The sequence below is a fragment of the Acipenser ruthenus genome, chromosome 52, assembly GCF_902713425.1.
Source record: "Acipenser ruthenus chromosome 52, fAciRut3.2 maternal haplotype, whole genome shotgun sequence".
Lineage (NCBI taxonomy): Eukaryota > Metazoa > Chordata > Actinopteri > Acipenseriformes > Acipenseridae > Acipenser > Acipenser ruthenus.
The window spans coordinates 8,262,521-8,281,146 of NC_081240.1; the positions used below are offsets into that span (position 1 = coordinate 8,262,521).

Genomic DNA, 18,626 nt, shown 5'->3' on the forward strand with positions numbered 1-18,626 from the left:
ACTTAATATTCATGAGAAAGGAGAAGGCAGGCAGTCGCGTTTTACATGACATCATTTGTAGCTTCCTAAAAGAGAAGCTCGTTTTGAATCCAGCATCAACTCAACACAGTAAAGCCTGGATTTTATTTTCAACCACTAGATGGCAGTATAAAGCCATTGTTTTGGGAAGGTCCCCACGGAAATTTGCAGTCAAATTTCCTAAAATCTACAAAGACAAAAGCGCGTTTCTCTGCAAGAAGTTCTGCGGCAAAGACTGTAGTGGTTGGATGTAATATAGCCGCAGCCACACACCCAGTGAGTGACCTCACACGTTATGTTTGCTCTGTCAAGAGAAATAAAGTTTAGTTTAGCTTCCTGAGAGCTCAAATTAGTCCAGGCTCTTTCTTTCTCCCACATTAAACAACAAAGACTTTTTAATGAAAAAATAGTGTTAATGAGTATTAATAAATAAGAAAAGTCACAGTTAGTCAAATTAAATTTTTTATTAAATCACATTACTATAATCTGAAAAAAAGAACAAACATGTTTGCCATATTTTATGGAAATCAAAGAAGAAGAAAAAAACACACACAATAAAGCAAACTTAAGTTCACTTTTTTGAAAAACTGTTACAGCACTGACTATTGGATGCCATTTTAAAAATATATATAAAACATAACTATTCTTGAAAAAGAAATGAAATACAGTTATGGTCAAAACATGACTATATTTAATCACATTTGTAAAAATAAAGTGTTTCAATAAACACTGCCAGTGTTAACTGTTATTCAGTAGCACTGTTTGTGAACGACGACTCAATTTTAGACTTTATTTTAATTGCGGAATAACATGTTTTTTTTATTGTCTGAGAATTTCGTTTTTTTAAAATTAGGATCTCTGGTAATTATTAATTTTCAGCTGAAATATGAATCAATCAATCGTTCATTTTCTTTACTCAAGTCAAACCCTTGAGAACACATTCTCATTTCAATAACGCCTTGTTACCAGACTGTGCCTTTTAGAAAGAGCTCCGTTTGTAGCCCAGAGTAATATGCTACCCATAATGCAATGTATGTCATATCCACAGATATTGATGCGTGTTGTTGTTATAATGTTTAGCAACAGTGATGTAAACACTAAAGGCTGTTTATCATAGACCTTAGTATTTTGATTTGCTTTGAAATATCGTTAATACTTTAAAACTATTGTATATATACACAGTTGTTTTCAAAAGTTTACATATCCCAATGGAAATTTATAATTTCTAGAAATTTCTCAAACAAATAATTATAGGGAAAATCTTTTGAAGAAAACATTTTGTAAACTAAAGTATGTAAACTTTTGACTACAGCTGTATATATATATATATATATATATATATATATATATATATATATATATATAGTAACACGGCAGGGAGGGGGTTAAAATCTTTCCTGCCAAAAACATGTGCAAATGCACATTTTGTTTAAATTAATTGTTTTATTTGTTTAATTATCACCCGCACCTGGTAGTTATTATCAATTAGTACTAGGTGCAGAGGTATTTAAGATGTGCAGTCAGTCTGCACGGGGCTGCTGAGTAGAAGGAAGCAGAAGAGAGGTGCTCTGCTTCCGAGCAGTCCTAAAAGAAGTATGTGCTGTGTTAAACCTGCGTGGTTTTGGTTTATGTTCCGTGGTGCCGGGTAAACGGCTTAGCCGTCCTGCAAGTTAGTCAGGGAATAACCCGTTTAGTAATTACTCCAAAACGGAGTTAGGTTTTGTTTTGTGTTTGTGTTTATTTTTGTGTTTATTAAAAATAGCGCAACCACGCTTGAAACTCCATTTCCTGTGTCCTGGGTCTGCTTTGGAAGGGGCAAACGAACGACCATGAGTGCCGGCCAGGTTACAATATATATATATATATATATATATATATATACACACAGGGTCACAGCCAGCCATGAAAAATGACGAGGCACTTGCCCGTGCGCATTGGAATATTAATAAGCTGGATTCGCTAAACTGCGGGCTGACAAGGGAATGTATTTTTCCTTGTTATTAGGCTGATATGTACTTCTTTCTAATCAAAAGTATTACTTTGCCTCACATATATGCACAATCAACATATTTCATATGAAACCCATTTGTTGCTAAAAACAAATAATTCACCTAGTTTCGCTCCGCAGTTGTGTCAGATTGAACATTCCCTTCAACCGAGGAGTGGAGAGGACAGACAGGGAGTTCAATACAAAGGGTTTCTTACAACACAAACCAGTCTAGTTCAATTGGCAGATTGTTACAGTGGATTTAGAATAAACGAAAAACCCAGGATAGAGCGGCTCAGTGAATGTGGTTTGGAATCTGTGCAGGAGGGTCATTGTGTCAGAAACGCCATAAAATGACAGAGTCCCGGCATTAAAGTCCAGATACACTCCTATTCTGGGGGAGCGGGGGGCAGTTATTGCAATTTGATTGTTATTGTGCCAAGCAGTGTAACTGGAATCAGAGCAGGACAAACTCCAGGACTTGTCATTGCATCCAAGGAGACTGGAATGATCAACTCCTTTCCTGCTGATTCCTTTATATGTGACTCCTATATCAGCCCCTCTCCCACTGCACTCAATCTCCCAGTAACAGCGAATCCCAGACAAACCCTCTCTGCAAAGCACTTGGGATCGGCTGTCAAATCTCTTCGGGTTATCACAACATCGCTGGGTCTCTCCCCTCCGTGTCACCTTTCTGTTCCCTTCAGACAGACAGAGGTTTCTATGTGCTGTGTTGAGGTCCAGTGTGAGCTGACAGGAATCTGATTGAAGAGAAGAGGACAGGTAGAGGAGAGACAGTTAAAAAAGTCAAATCGCTGAGAAAATCATCAGTCATTGTCTGCCGCATCCTCAAATCACTCCCACCTCCCTGCTTCATCAGTCCCTGCTCCATCCTCCAAGCTCCCTCCTCCATGCTCCATGCAACCTCCTCTCTATTCCATGATCCCTCCTTTCTTTCACCCCTCCTCCCTGCTCTCTCCTCTATGTTCCCTCTTCTCTGCTCCCTCCTCCCTGCTCCCCCCTTCCTGTTGCATACTCTTTGTCTCTCCTCCATGATCCCTGCTGCATCCCCCTCCTCCATTTTCCTGTTCCCTCATCTCTGCTCCCTCCTCCATGCTCCCTTCTCCCTCCTCTATGCACCCTCCTCCCTTATCCCTTGTCCATGTTCCCTCCTCCTTCCCCTATGCTTCATCCTCCCGCCTCTTTCCTCCATCCTCCCTGCTCCCTCCTCAATGCTCCCTCCTCCCTGCTATTTTAAAGACTGTGGTATTAAAAGATAGAATATAGAAGATAAAGATAGAACTCTCACAAAACAGGTTGTTGCTTTTTGAAATTATTCCTCTCACACAGCACAAAAGCAGGCACCGCTGCAGAAGAGACAGATCAACAGTGCAAAGCCTAATGACACACCCACAAAACCACCTGATTTCTCGTTATCCAAAGGCCCGATAAAGACACAAAAACGTATCATACAAGTGTTATAGCTGGTCTTCTAGGTAGTGTAGTTTTCGAAGCAATTCATTATTTTTAAAAGGAGAATAACATCGGTAAAGACAGTGTGCACAGTTGGGCCGCGCATATGACAGCAACAGTATTCAAAAGTGTGTGTGTGTGGAGACGTATTTTTCTAAGAGTGTTTTCAGGCAGCCAAGAGGGGCCCACCAACCTTTATTTTTGGGGCCAGGGGCCAGGGCCTAGCCCCCCCCCCCCCCAACCCTCACAGGCTCCGCTACTGTAAGCAATCCAACAAGTGCAGTGATACTGCAATATACATTTACAAGCAGCACAGGATGACTGGGAGGGATAGCTGTTCATTTTACCCCACAACTGGTTTTACATGAATTGTACATGTATCTATTCAGGGATACCAAGATATTTAGGGAGAGAAAGGTCTGAGTGGAAAAACAGACAACAAATGCCTCACCCCAGTCATTCTGAACCAATACTTGTTGGAGAGGAGTGTAGATGAATGGCTTCACAATTACTAATAAATAATAATAATTGCTGCCCTCAAGCTCCACCCCTCCCTGTTCTGTAGTGTTAGCTCTTCCCTCAATGGAGTGACACATCTTTCAATCAAATGTTTCAGTGCAAACAGACTTACATTTTAAAAACTCGGCTCTGTTCCTTGGCTCTGGAGCCTGCAGACTAAACTGCAACTTCATTCACTGGGCAGAAAAAAGAGAGAGAAATAGAATTGAAACATGTGAATTAATACACAACACACACAAGACTCCAAACAGCAATCTGCCATGCTCTTAATCTTTAAAGACAAATTGCATCTGTTTAGTTTATCAGCGTGGCAAAGGACCCAGCTAACTCCACGCTCATCAGGAATCTCACACATCTAATACATCTCTGTAGATAAAATGTTTTACTGGAAGAAAAGCCTTACCTTTTAAACATCTGTCACTGCTCCTAGACCCCAGGGTATAAACTGAAGTTTCATTCACTAAATAAAATACAGAAAACTGTTTTAAACCAAAGACTTTATTGTAGAAGATTTGGAATACAAACATGACCAGACCTCTAATTCCTATAAATCTGTGATAAGAAAGTTCAGGACTATAAGTTAATATCCTATATGGATTGAATGTGTTGTTTAATGTTTGATTCCCTCTATCTCTGTTTGAATGCTATTGTGTTGTTTTCTCATGTAATGTCTTTAGAAACTCTCTTCCTTCCTGCTATCATTATTTTGGGATGTCACTGTAAATGAGGTGGGGCATTTCAACCTGGGGAAATCATTTGAAATAAAACATCTGCAGTATTCATATAGCCAACAATCTGCAGGAGGTCTTTATTAATGTCTTGCAAGTCCTGTCCCTCCTCAAGCCATGGTTTATTTGATCTCTACCAAAGGAATCTATTTCACACCAACCTGTTGTGGTTATTTTTACTAATTCCCCCTTGCAGAAGTCCTCAATATGGTCTTTAAGTACAGATACAGCTTTCCTCACAGCCCCAAAAGAGATGCCTGTATTGACAGTAACGCTGGGTAAGTCTCCAGCTTCAGGAGGGGCACAGAGAGGCTGGAAATTCTACAACAGGAAAGTGGAGAAAATGAGTTTTCAGTGAAACAGAATGGGGTCCAAAACATTCCTAGGGAAAAGCAAGGATTCATTCAATTGGAGAGGTCTGTCTGAAACCGTCCCAGTTATGGACTTGAGATTTTCTAACAAGCAGTGATGTTACCTGTAGAAAATGGATGTGATCCTCTGTCTCTGAAAGCTGTTTCAGCTCAGTGTTTTTTATTTATTAGCTCAGCAATCTCCTGCTCCAGTTTCTTCATGAGTCCTTCAGCCTGATTCACTGCAGCCTTCTCTTTAGCTCCAATCAGCTAAATAACCTCAGTGTGGATCTTCTCAATGGATCGGATCAGCTCAGTAAAGATCCTCTTGCTTTTCTTTATTTCCCTCTGTGCAGCCCTCTGAGTGAAATTACACAGCAGGGGAGGCATCTTTACAACTGATATCAGAAACACATAGTGATATTCTGTAAACTTCGGCAGATTTATCAGTTTAGAAATCTGTTCTAATGGATGTCTAAAAGGAAAACAAGGGACAGTACCTGTTTCCCAGTCCTTTCTGTCTCAGCTGAGACTGTATCATGGGTCTTGTGTTCCTTGTCTGCAGACAACCAGCAAATACACGTCTGATCGGTTCTACAAAAGACCTCAAAAATATTTAGGTGTTCAGCACAAAGCTGAGAACAAGTAAAGTGCATTTAAGGAAGGGTGATAAGTGTCCAATGGGAAAAACAGAGGAGTTCTACAGGTACTTTCTGAAGAGGTGAGTCATGGAATGTGGTCAGGGACTGGACAGTCCTGACATTTGTAGCATCAGTGTCACCGGTCTCAGCATTAACTTCAGTGTCATTGGTCTCAGCATTAATTTCAGTAGCAGTGAATCAAACGCATGTCTCTCAGTGAAGGTATAAACACATCTACTGATTCATATTTATAACTTCTATTCTTCCTGCCCTTTTAATATCACATATTTCTACAGTGTGAAAAGGGTCATTTTAGGTTGGTGTGGTTTTGCTGGGAGCCAATTTGTTTTAAAAAATATGGGTCATGATATTTCAAACATCATCCAAGGTGGATCGCTGGCTAAACAGTTAGCGACATATATTACTTTGCAGTTTGCATTAATAGTCATCAGACTTTATAAGATGATAACTTTCACCTTTATAACAGATATATACAGTGCCTATAGAAAGCCTTTCAAAATGCTCACCTTTTTTGCCTTATAGCCTGGAATTAAAATGCATTCAAATAGTTTTTTTTTCATTTATCTACACATCCTGCCCCACAACTTCCAAGTGAAAAAAATATTCTAGAAGTTTGTAGTTAATTAATTAACATTAATTACAAATAAAAACTGAAATAGCTTGGTTGGATAAGTGTCCACCCCCTTGTAATAGCAATCCTAAATTAGCTCAGGTGTAACCAATCGCCTTCAAAATCACACACCAAGTTAAGTGGCCTCCACCTGTGTTAAATTGTAGTGATTCACATGATTTCAGGATAAATTCAACAGTTCCTGTAGGTTCCCTCTGCTGGGTAGTGCATTTCAAAGCAAAGACTCAACCATGAGCACCAGGTACAGATCAGGGGATGGGTATAAAAAAAATATCAAAGGCCTTGAATATCCCTTGGAGCACGATCAAGACGATTATTAAGAAGTGGAAGGTGTATGGCACCACCAAGACCCTGCCTAGATCAGGCTGTTCCGCCAAACTGGATGACCAAGCAAGAAAGAGACTGATCAGAGAGGCTACCAAGAGGCCAATGGTAACTTTGCAAGAGGTACAGGCTTTTATGGCCAAGACTGGTCAAAGTGTGCCTGTGACAACAATATCCCAAGCACTCCACAAATCTGGCCTGTATGGTAGGGTGGCAAGAAGGAAGCCATTACTCAAGAAAGCCCACCTTGAATCCCGTTTGAAGTATGCAAAAAAACACTCAGGAGATTCTGTAGCCATGTGGCAAAAAGTGTTTGTGGTCTGACAAAACTAAAATTGAATTTTTTGGCCAAAATGCAAGGCGTTATGTTTGGTGCAAACCCAACACAGCACATCACCCAAAGAACACCATCCCTACTGTGAAGCATCACAGCTGTAATTGCTGCCAAAGGTGATTTCACCAAGTATTAACTCAGGGGGGTGGAGACTTATCCAATTATGATCTTTCAGTTTTGTATTTTTAATATATATTTTTTTTCTCAATAAAAACTTTTTTCCCCTTAACAGTGGGGAGTATGGTGTGTTTATAAGTGGGAAAAAATCCTCATTTAAATGCATGAAACTCTGAGGCACTGACACAACAAAATGTGAAAAAAGTTCAAGGGGGTGTAGACTTTCTATAGGCACTGTGTGTGTGTATATATATATATATAGGATATGGAGGGTTTTTTTTAGACAAATTAGATTTTTGCCTTGGTAAAAATGCATTCCTAGCTACACCCCTGGTTATTGCTGCCTTTAAAAATCCAACACGCTATACTCGTTGTTATTATTATTATTATTATTTATTTCTTAACAGACGCCCTTATCCAGGGCAACTTACAATTGTTACAAGATATCACATTATACAGATATCACATTATTTTTACATACAATTACCCATTTATACAGTTGGGTTTTTACTGGAGCAATCTAGGTAAAGTACCTTGCTCAAGGGTACAAGCGCAGTGTCTCCCACTGGGGATTGAAACCACAACCCTCCGGCCAAGAGTCCAGAACCCTAACCACTACTCCACACTGCTGCCCTATGACAGAAGTTATACAGAAACTGTGACAGAAGTTATTGACAGAATTTATACAGTAACGACAAGTAAAGAAATGCTGTTCAAACCGTTGTAAAAAAAAAAAATACGGTCAGTGTAACAGAACTTTCTAAGTTTACATATTATAGATTTTAGACAGAAACACAAAGTTAGACTCATCAGCCCTGCTGTTTAATTCCTAATCTTAACATTGTAAATATTTACAATATCATATAATATGCTGTCCTGAATCAATCTTTCATTGTTAAATGAGGGGTGTCATGATGGGGGGGGAGAGGGATAGTTGTTAAAGGGTTACTGTGACAGTCCCCACTCCCAACTCTCTGCTCTCTGCCACTCTCACACTCATTCAGCAGTTTCTGCTCCTCCTGCTTGTTTAAACCTTTCCTCAGTCCAAAACCCCACCTCTTGGAGTTTTACACAATTCCAGGAAATCACAGCACAGTGAAGTTTCGTTTGTAGTGAAATCGTCAGTCTCTCTGCCTCACTGCAGCAGAAATGGCAGAAGCAAATATTCTGGTAGCAGAGCAGCAGTTGTTGTGTGCAGTGTGTCTGGAGATACTGAAGGACCCGGTCGCTATTCCATGTGGACACAGTTACTGTATGGGGTGTATTAAGAACTGCTGGGATCGGACTGAACATAGACGTTTCTACAGCTGCCCCCAGTGCAGAAAGACCTTTACCCGAAGGCCTGTTCTGCACAGAAACACCATCCTGGCTGAAATTGCTGGAGAATTCAAGAAGAGAAGGCTCAATCCTCCTCCTGCTCAAAGTTATGCTGGACCTGGAGATGTGCCGTGTGATTTCTGCACTGGGAGAAAGTTTAAAGCTGTGAAATCCTGTTTGACATGCCTGGCCTCTTATTGTGAAACACATGTCAAGCCACACTATGAGGGTGTTGCTTTCAAGAGGCACAAACTGGTCAACGCTATTGAAAATCTGGAGCAGAAGCTTTGTGCTGAACACCAGAAGGTTTTTGAGGTCTTTTGTAGAACCGATCAGACGTGTATTTGCTGGTTGTGTGCAGACAAGGAACACAAGAGCCATGATACAGTCTCAGCTGAGACAGAAAGGACTGGGAAACAGGTAAGGGTTTGAAACATTTCCTTGTAGCTATTCTAGAAGATAAGAATTCCCAGGATATTTAGTGTGTCTATTCATAAAATGTTAGATCATTTTGAGACCAATTAATGCATTGAATTGAATATTGTATTGAGACCTATTTTACTTTCTCAGCCTAAATTATTATGGATTAGGTTTATATTTGTAGTTTCTGGTTTATTTGGATTTTCTTTTTATTTGGTTCAATTGCTTTTCATTTTCACTATTTTGATACGGTTATTTTACTATTTATTGTGTAACTTATATATCATGTTTGAATATGTTTTATTGTCATATATCATATCTTATATATCATACCATAGTTAAATTGTGTAACAAACAAAGCCTGGTATCTGATTTAAACAAATAAACAAAAGCATGTGCCCAAAATACATATGAAATGCAATCTACATTAGAGAAAGCAGCTTCAGTTGTCTAGGTGCCTGTCATAAGCTTATGTAATGTGACACACGCTGGATCAGCAACAGTTCTCAGTTAGCAGTGTGACAGAGCAGCAGCCCTGTCCTTGTAAAGAGTGTGTGGGGGAATGTAAGGTTAGCAGGGACAGGGTTAAACCTGTCCCTGCCAGCAATCACAGGTGTGGCTATTTCCCAGATAGGTAATTGATGCCACACAGGCAATTCTGTGTCTGAGTCACTCTCCCTGCCGATAACACCTGGGCCTTGATGCTAACCTTACCACAAGTAGTAAGAGCCAGTGCCATCTAGTGGACAGGTGCTGTAAGTCAAGTGTCCTGTTGTATTGCTGGCAGCTGTGCACTAGATGGTGCTGGCTTTTGCCACAATGCAGGCATGTTGACTGATCTAGCCTGTCTGCGTTGTCTATGACTGGCAACAAGACCGAAGACCAGCTTCTGAACTCAGGTTAAGGCCCCATAACATAGACTCATTAAAATAAGAATTGCAATGACCACTCTGAATCACTGAAAACATCATAAGGAGGTAAAGAAACAGTGAAAAAAAGATCATGTAATTTGCTACATTCCATTTAATTAAGAATTATTCTGACAGTTTAGATAGCATACCTTTAGATATTGACACGTAGGGTATCTGTTTGCATAATGTCTGTATTGTTAATCTAATTCCATATTAATGGGAGCGGTGTGAATAACACAGCGTGCTCCGAAATAGTCTGTATTGAGTGTGATAGTATATCACTCAATGCTCCATCAGAAATGTCACTGTGTTACTGTGTTTCTACACAGAAGCAGCTGGGAGAGACACAGACACAAATACAACAGAGAATCCAGGAGAGACTGAAAGACGTGGATGAGCTGAAACAGGCTGTGAAGTCACTGAAAGTGGGTATTAACAAGAGGGGGTTATTATTATTATTATTATTATTATTATTATTATTATTATTATTATTATTATTATTATTATTATCATTATTATTATTATTATTATTAAGAAAAATAAATGGAACAAACTGTATTTTAAAATATCAAAAGATTGAATCCTGTCACTTGTTATCCATTTACACATCCATTAGAACAGATTTCTAAACTGATCAATGGACTTGCGCAAATCTGCTGAAGTCTACAGAAAATCGCTATGTGTTTCTTATATGAGTTGTAAGGATGTCTCCTGTACTGTGTTATTTCACTCAGAGATCTGCACAGAGGGAAATAAAGGAAAGTGAGACGATCTTTACTGAGCTGATCCGATCCATTGAGAAGATCCACACTGAGGTTACTGAGCTGATTGGAGCTAACGAGAAGGCTGCAGTGAATCAGGCTGAAGGACGCATGAAGAAACTGGAGCAGGAGATTGCTGAGCTAAGGAGGAGAAACGCTGAGCTGAAACAGCTTTCAGAGACAGAGGATCACATCCATTTTCTACAGGTAACATCACTGCTTGTTAGAAAGTCTCAAGTCCATAACTGGGACGGTTTCAGACAGACCTCTCCAATTGAATGAATCCTTGCTTTTCCCCAGGAATGTTTTGGACCCCATTCTGTTTCACTGAAAACTCCTTTTCTCCACTTTCCTGTTGTAGAATTTCCAGTCTCTCTGTGCCCCTCCTGAAGCTGGAGACTTACCCAGCATTACTGTCAATACAGACATCTCTTTTGGGGCTGTGAGGAAAGCTGTATCTGTACTTAAAGACCATATTGAGAACTTCTGCAAGGGGGAATTAGTCAAAATAACCACAACAGGTTGGTGTGAAATAGATTTCTTTGGTAGAGATTTCTCAAAGAGACAATGGCTTGAGGAGGGACAGGACTTGCAAAGCATTAATAAAGACCTCCTGCAGATTGTTGGCTATATGAATATTGCAGATGTTTTATTTCAAATGATTTCCCCAGGTTGAAACGCCCCACCTCATTTACAGTGACATCCCGAGTGATGAGAGCAGGAAGGGAGTTTCTTATTATTTGTTTATTTAGCAGACGCCTTTATCCAAGGTGACTTACAGAGACTAGGGTGTGTGAACTATGCATCAGCTGCAGAGTCACTTACAACTACATCTCACTCAAAACACGGAGCACAAGGAGGTTAAGTGACTTGCTCAGGGTCACACAGTGAGTCAGTGGCTGGGGGGGATTTGAACCGGAGACCTTCTGTTTACAAGCCCTTTTCTTTAACCACTGGCCCACACAGCCTCCTTAAGCTTCTAGTGCATTACATGAGAAAACAAAACAATAGCATTTAAACAGCAGTGTGGAGTAGTGGTTAGGGCTCTGGACTCTTGACCGGAGAGTTGTGGGTTCAATCCCTGGTAGGGGACACTGCTGCTGTACCCTTGAGCAAGGTACTTTACCTAAATTGCTCCAGTAAAAACCAAACTGTATAAATGGGTAATTGTATGTAAAAATAATGTGATATCTTGTAACAATTGTAAGTCGCCCTGGATAAGGGCGTCTGCTAAGAAATAAAAAAAAAAACAGAGACAGAGGGATTCACACATTAAACAACACATTCTATTTCTCTCTCTTTTTTTCGACCAAGTGAATGAAGTTGCAGTTTATAGTCTGCAGGCTCCAGAGCCAAGGAACAGAGCTGAATTTTTAAAATGTAAGTCTGTTTTCACTGAAACATTTAATTGAAAGACGTGTCACTTCATTGTGAGAAGAGCTAACACTACAGAACAGGGAGGGGTGGAGCTTGAGGGCAGCAATTATTATTATTTATTAGTAATTGTAAACCATTAATCTACACTCCTCTCCAACAGACAACAAATTGGTTCAGTTGAATACATGCAGAATGACTGGGGGAGGGGCATTTGTTGCCTGTTTTTCCACTCAGACCTTTCTCTCCCTAAATATCTTGGTATCCCTGAATAGATAATCATCCCATCTTTTAATACATGTACAATGCATGTGAAACCAGTTGTGGGGTAAAATGAACAGCTATCCCTCCCAGTCATCTTGTGCTGGTAGTAAATGTATATTGCAGTATCACTGCACTTGTGGGATGGATTGCTCATTATATTAGACAGATATTTGAAGAGTGGACAATACTCTATTGAAGATATTTAGTAAGCAAGGGGTCTGAGTGGGTAAAATATAACACATACCTAGTAGGAACATTAAGTGAAATGTAATTGTATGCAGAGTTGCATTTGATTGGTTCCGATTCAAGAAGTTTGATAAGATCGAGGAATTATAATGAACAAAAGAATCAAACAGCAAGAGGGCTTAATTAAAAGCAGCAGCAGTTTTTTGAAGACAGAAAAATAAAAAGAGAGAACTTCTCCAAATTCAGAAATAAATACAGTAAGGATGATTATCAACCTTAAACATCACAGTCTAAATATATTTGTCTATAAAATAGGAGGGAGGAGGGGGAGGGAGGAGGGAGAATGGAGGAGATATCATGAACCAGGGAGGAGGGAGCAGGTAGGAGGGAGCATATAGCATTAAGCAGGGAGGAGGGAGGATGAAGGAAGAAGTAGAGTGGAGGGAGCATAGAGGAGGGAGGATGGAGGAGAGAGCAGAGAGTATGGAGGAGGAAGCAGGAAGGAAGAGCATAGAGGAGGGAGCATGGATGAGGGACTATGGACAAGGGAGCATGGAGGAGTGAGGAGGGAGCAGGAAAAAGGGAAGAGGGAGGAGGGAGAATAGAAGAGGGAGGATTGAGGAGAAAACAGAGAAAAGGGAGAATGGATGAGGGAGCAGGAAGCATGGAGGAGGGAGTAGTTAACATAAAAGAAGAAGCATGGAGGAGGGAGCAGGGAGAAGGGAGCATGGAGGAGGAATGAGGCAGCAGGGAGAATGGAGGAGGGAACATAGAGGAGGGAGCAGGGAAAAGGGAGGACAGTGGAGGGATTTTAGTGGATGATATTCTATTCAAGATATTTACTAAGCAAGGGGTCTGAGTGTTGAAAATGGAAACAAATACCCCACCCCAGTCATTCTGCATGTATTCATCTGAAACAATACTAGTTGGAGGGCAGTGTATAATATTTTACAATGAATAGCATCATTACTTTGTGCATTGATTACCAGCTGCAAACTCATCCAAAATATACAAACAATCCTATTACTCCCTTCTGTACCTTTGTACTTCAATGCCTCTTCTGTTTTCAAGGTGTAGCCTTATGCCAGAAACAGCCATTATAAAAAGAACCTGTTGTAATATGTATTTATAAGTCTAACTTTTGGTTGGTTCTATGGAGATTTTCTCAGTGATTTGACTTTTCTAACCCTCTCTCCTCTACCCGTCCTCTTCTCTTCAATCAGATTCCTGTCAGCTCACACTGGACCCCAACACAGCGCATAGAGAGCTCTGTCTGTCTGAAGGGAACAGAAAGGCGACATGGGGAGAGACCCAGAGATGTTCTGATCACCCAGAGAGATTTGATTACTATCTCCAGGTGCTTTGCAGAGAGGGTTTGTCTGGGACTCACAGTTACTGGGAGATTGAGTGGAGTGGGGGAGGGGCTTATATAGGAGTTGCATATAAAGGAATCAGCAGGAAAGGAGTGGATCTTTCCTGTGTCCTTGGATACAATGACAAGTCCTGGAGTTTGTTCTGCTCTGGTTCCAGTTACACTGCCCGGCACAATAACAATGAAACTGCAATAACTGCCCCCCGCTCCCCCAGAATAGGAGTGTATCTGAACTTTAATGCCGGCACTCTGTCATTTTATGGCGTCTCTGACACAATGACCCTCCTGCACAGATTCCAAACCACATTCACTGAGCCGATCTATCCTGCGGTTTATATTTATTCTGGTTCCCCTGTAACAATCTGCCAGCTGAACTAGACAGTTTTGTGTTGTAAGAAACCCTTTGTATTAAACTCCCTGTCTGTCCTCTCCACTCTTCGGGTGGAGGGAATTTTCAATCTGACAAAACTTTGGATGAAAGTTAGGGGGTAAAACGGCACCACCAGCAGAGTGAAACGAGGTGAATTATTTGTTTTTACACTTGGGGCCAAGGCAGCCTCATTTTTACAGTTTAATCTCTTTCAGGTTAGTGTTTTTGTAATTGTAAACACTCACAACTGTACAGCTGTTTCAGCATAAAATGTTCAATATGTCCTGAGTATTTATTGATTACAAACACATAAATAGCAGCAAGTGGCAGACTTAGTTGGCATCTCTGCACAGTGCTAGAATTCCCACAGCAAATTATTATTATTATTAATTATTTATTAGTAGACACCCTTATCCAGGGCGAGTTACAATTGTTAAAAGATATCACGTTATTTTTTACATACAATTACCCATTTATACAGTTGGGTTTTTACTGGAGCAATCTAGGTAAAGTACCTTGCTCAAGGGTACAGCAGCAGTGTCCCCTACCAGGGATTGGACCCACGACCCTCCGGTCAAGAGTCCAGAGCCCTGACCACTACTCCACACAAATACTGATAAGTATCTCTTAAGGTGATTGTATCTAAATAAATAATTCCACAATGTGTTCCTATATTGCACTTCCATTGGCTACATAGGTCTGAAATGTGCAGGTTTGAAAAACATGATGGGCAAGATTCTCAAAAAGTCATGTTCTTGTTTCTAATTGGATTTTGTCTATCAAATGGATATTTATAGGTATTTATAGTATCTAGCTGAACCATTTGGGATTCAGATCCGACAAATCTATATACAATGGGGCTTCATACATACCTTTATACAGCAATCAATATGTAAAATGTGCCTTTTCCTTGTGTTATTATTAATATATTTTTGTAAATTATTTAATTGGCTTTCTGGAAACGTTTGGATAATTACTCTAACAAACACTTAATTAGATGCATTTGGTCTACTCGTTAGGCAGTTCAACATGTCTATAGTATTTGTATTGCTTATTTTAACAATAATGTGAGTGAAATATCATCACAAGAAAGAAGACATTTCTCATAAATGACATGACTGAGATTCCTTCCTGTATTTTTACACAGGGTGTTAAACGTTATTTCATTCACTATCATGCATTTTATTGAACTCGTTTCCTACATATTTCTACTCTGTTATAATCCACTCTCCCCATTATATTCTTAAATTACATTGAATTTTCCTTGCTTTATCTACCACTTGAGGAGTAATAAATACTGACGACTGCAACTTTATTTCCAAGAAGAAACCCACTTTCCAATGAATTCAAACCAGCACGGCAGTCTGAATAAACCCTGATTGAGATTGGTGACAGTGATCCTGTTATCCTATCTGCGATCTGACAGGAGACTGATATTAATAGACGTGTTGTTTCTAATCACACAGTACATGATTGCTGTCTGCTTGTGTCTGGTTTCTGTTCTCCACTAGATGTCACTGTTTCCTCTGTTTTCTTCATATCCACATTCAGGAGTGTTTGAAATGAATATAGATTGGTGGATGACCAAAGGAATGAAATAGGGGAGGTGGGGGTGGAAAGTAAACTTGAACTGTTATTATATCATTAGAAATATAACAATATGTTTTAAATATATATTGATAACTTGATTTAACAATAATAAAATAAATAAATAACTCAAATCATTCAGGAGTGTTTTGTACACTATGTTTGGTCCTGTGAATCTGTATCATCCAAAAGGTTTAATAAACAGTAATGTACTTTCTTTTCATTAGCTTGTCTGTCTCTGATGAAATCTGGATTCCAAGGGTGTGTGTGAGAGTGTATGTATCTGTGTGTGTGCTGTGTTGCATAGAACCACCAAGTTGCAGAACAGTGCCTCCTAGTGGTCAGCCCAATGGTACTACATCTACCTACTAGGGTTTAAGAGAGTGCCTGAGGGAATAAGACCCTATCCAGCCGTAGGCTAATACATCTATCCTCAACCACCCTGTTACAGCATGTATGTGTGTGTGTGTGTGTGTGTGTGTGTGTGTGTGTGTGTGTGTGTGTGTGTGTGACACATGACTAAGAAAATCAATATTAAACTGTAAGTTGAAGGACCAGGTAAAAATTGTTAAAGGATCTTCTCACATATGATTAGTTTCCAAACCGACCCATTTCGGTTTGTCTGGAAACACAGTCTGAAAACCTTTTGAATTCTTTTTGAATTTCCATCACAGTTCATTGAAAAAGAGCTCAGCTCTTGAGTTATTACTACAGAAGAAGAAGTGTCCTTGAAAGCATAATAGAAACACACTTAGAAAAGCAGGTTTGATTTTGCTTTGCAAGGTCTGTAGAATTCTTATTTTAAAATGTCATTGTGGCAGAGCAGGGCTCTGCCCTTAGAAATACTGGCAGAGAAGGAGTTCAATTCTCCTCCCTGCCCAGATTGATTGCTTCAGGTGGGAGCAATCAACTAATTAATTATTCAATTAAGGACTGAGCCACCTGGCATAAAAGGAGGCTTCAGCCTCCCATTAGGAGAGAGAGAGTTCTGGAAGGAGAAGAAGAGTGGTTTTGTTTGTGCTGTGTTTTATTAGTTATTGAATCCAGTGAAGGCAACGCCCAGCCTGGAAGCCTTAATTTGTAAGTTTTGTTTTGTGTCTGTTTTGTGTTTTGAAACCTTTTTGTTTGGCCCTCGTGCCTGTTTATTTTGTAGTTTTGTTTATTAAAAAACTTTATTTTTTAACTTTATACTGTCTCTGAGTCTCAAACTCGGTCTTTCCTGTCACAGTCATGTATATAATGAATGTACAGAGTGCCATTAACAACACTACTCCTGTGATATGACAGCCTTACTGAAATGGCCGTGTGGAATCTGTTAAACAAATTGTTTAAAATATACGCAGTCATCATGTTTGCCAACAATCCTGTTCAGTCTATTGATTCATTTGAGTGAGATATGGAATTATGTAACAATAAAGATGAGTGTTACATAGCGCTATTATACTGTTTTTGTCAGCGTACAATATAACAGTAACAAGACACCACAGCTTCTCTTTGTTATTCATTTATTGTATTTTTTACTGGATTTCTGTTGGAATAAAATATCCAGGTTTTACCAGACAGCTGAGAAGAAGAGAAACAGGCACATCCTCTATCAATGGTGAGGAGTTTAATTAAAGCACAGAGGTTTTGATTGAGTGTGGAGGTGCAGGTAACATCCTCTATCAATGGCTATGACTTTAAAGTACAGAGGTTTTGATTGAGTTACAGTTTAGAATTTTGAAAGAGATTTATAAATTGTGAGACAGGGTTTAAGGGATGTCAAAAAGAGTGGAAATAAGTGTGGAAAACAAAACGAGCAACAGCAAAACAAGAAGCGAGAGAATGATGTTCTGCTGATGAGAGGGAAGACATTGTCTGAAATGAATAAAACAAATAGTGCACAGATTTGAAAAGTAGGTCCCTTGATTGTAAGCTTTGTTTGAGTGTCTGTTCTGTATAAAATGGTTTTAACTCATGAAATCAGCACTGTAATAAATGAGTATGTCAGTAACGTACACACCCTGTCTGATAACACTAGAACATGTCTAGTTCTCATAATATACAGCCTCCCCTGGACTGGGAGGACCACCCTTCACGTTCTCTTAGGGGGTGAGCAGTTCAGACTCTGTGCCTCAAGCTTGCCCTGAACTGGAGGGAAGAAAGCGGGTTAAGCAACCTTTGACCAAGAGCCTGTGAACGTGACCACAATGCAATAAAGGACCCGGTCATTGAAAGAGGTTGAAAATGTAGTCGCAGAGTATTACTGATGAACCAACAGGTTGGTTATGTGTATAATGCTGACTAATGTCATACATCTGTCTGTCATAAGTTCTATACCAATAAATCATGCAAAATATATCTCTAGGCAAACGTGTTAGACTGCATTGCGATGGATATGGACTATAGTTAGTTTGGTCCAAGTGCTTTCATCGTATTTCAATTTTTTTAATTTGTGATCAACATTTACTTAGTGCAATTAATCAATCGTTTTGAGCCTGATGCTCTTGCTCTTATTGTATTACTTGTTTTGTAACACTTGAAATGTATTTGCTTACGAGTCGCCCTGTATAAGGGCGTCTGCTAAGAAATAAATAATAATAATAATAATAATAATAGTGTGTGTGTAATATATATCAGCCCCATTATTATACATGACTTTATAATCTACACAAACCATCTGACATTAAAATATTAAACACATTTACACAATCGCCTCCACTCAGCCTTTTGTGACTATAAAATGTACCTGTTATTGTGTTATATGTGCAGTAAACTGCAAATGAAATGTGATTATTTTTGGGGTATATCAAACAATGCTTCACAGGACCTTAAACCCACCTTCAATACATCTTTCCTGCATTTCAGTACATGTTTGTTGTCCATCTTTTTCAGAAAAGGTTACAGAGACAAGTTGTAAACTTGCGTTGCCACCTTGACAG

General features: G+C 39.5%; 2 protein-coding genes across 2 annotated transcripts; one reads left to right on the forward strand and one right to left on the reverse strand.

The window, feature by feature from the left end:
- Positions 1 to 1,953: 1,953 nt before the first annotated feature.
- LOC131722949 (tripartite motif-containing protein 16-like) lies at positions 1,954 to 3,120 on the reverse strand. The gene is made up of 2 exons (XM_059016120.1): positions 3,042 to 3,120; positions 1,954 to 2,766 (listed from the first exon to the last, which is right to left on the reverse strand). The coding sequence occupies exons 1-2, from the start codon at positions 3,118 to 3,120 to the stop codon at positions 2,237 to 2,239; spliced, it is 609 nt and encodes a 202-aa protein (XP_058872103.1). The 3' UTR covers positions 1,954 to 2,236.
- Positions 3,121 to 8,244: 5,124 nt separating this feature from the next.
- On the forward strand, positions 8,245 to 15,842 carry LOC131723025 (tripartite motif-containing protein 16-like). The gene is made up of 6 exons (XM_059016311.1): positions 8,245 to 8,880; positions 10,121 to 10,216; positions 10,526 to 10,759; positions 10,914 to 11,073; positions 11,867 to 11,932; positions 13,600 to 15,842. Exons 1-6 carry the CDS (start codon positions 8,293 to 8,295, stop codon positions 14,124 to 14,126), a joined length of 1,671 nt encoding a protein of 556 aa, XP_058872294.1. The 5' UTR covers positions 8,245 to 8,292; the 3' UTR covers positions 14,127 to 15,842.
- Positions 15,843 to 18,626: the final 2,784 nt, after the last annotated feature.

Excerpts from the sequence above, each read along its gene's own strand:
- LOC131723025 (XM_059016311.1), top strand. The coding sequence starts at position 8,293 with ATGGCAGAAGCAAATATTCTGGTAGCAGAGCAGCAGTTGTTGTGTGCA. Across the intron at positions 8,881-10,120 it reads CAGAAAGGACTGGGAAACAG|AAGCAGCTGGGAGAGACACA; the intron begins GTAAGGGTTTGA and ends GTTTCTACACAG. Across the intron at positions 10,217-10,525 it reads AGGCTGTGAAGTCACTGAAA|AGATCTGCACAGAGGGAAAT; the intron begins GTGGGTATTAAC and ends TATTTCACTCAG.
- LOC131722949 (XM_059016120.1), bottom strand. The coding sequence starts at position 3,120 with ATGGAGGAGGGAGCAGAGATGAGGGAACAGGAAAATGGAGGAGGGGGA. Across the intron at positions 2,767-3,041 it reads TCATGGAGGAGAGACAAAGA|ATTCCTGTCAGCTCACACTG; the intron begins GTATGCAACAGG and ends CTCTTCAATCAG.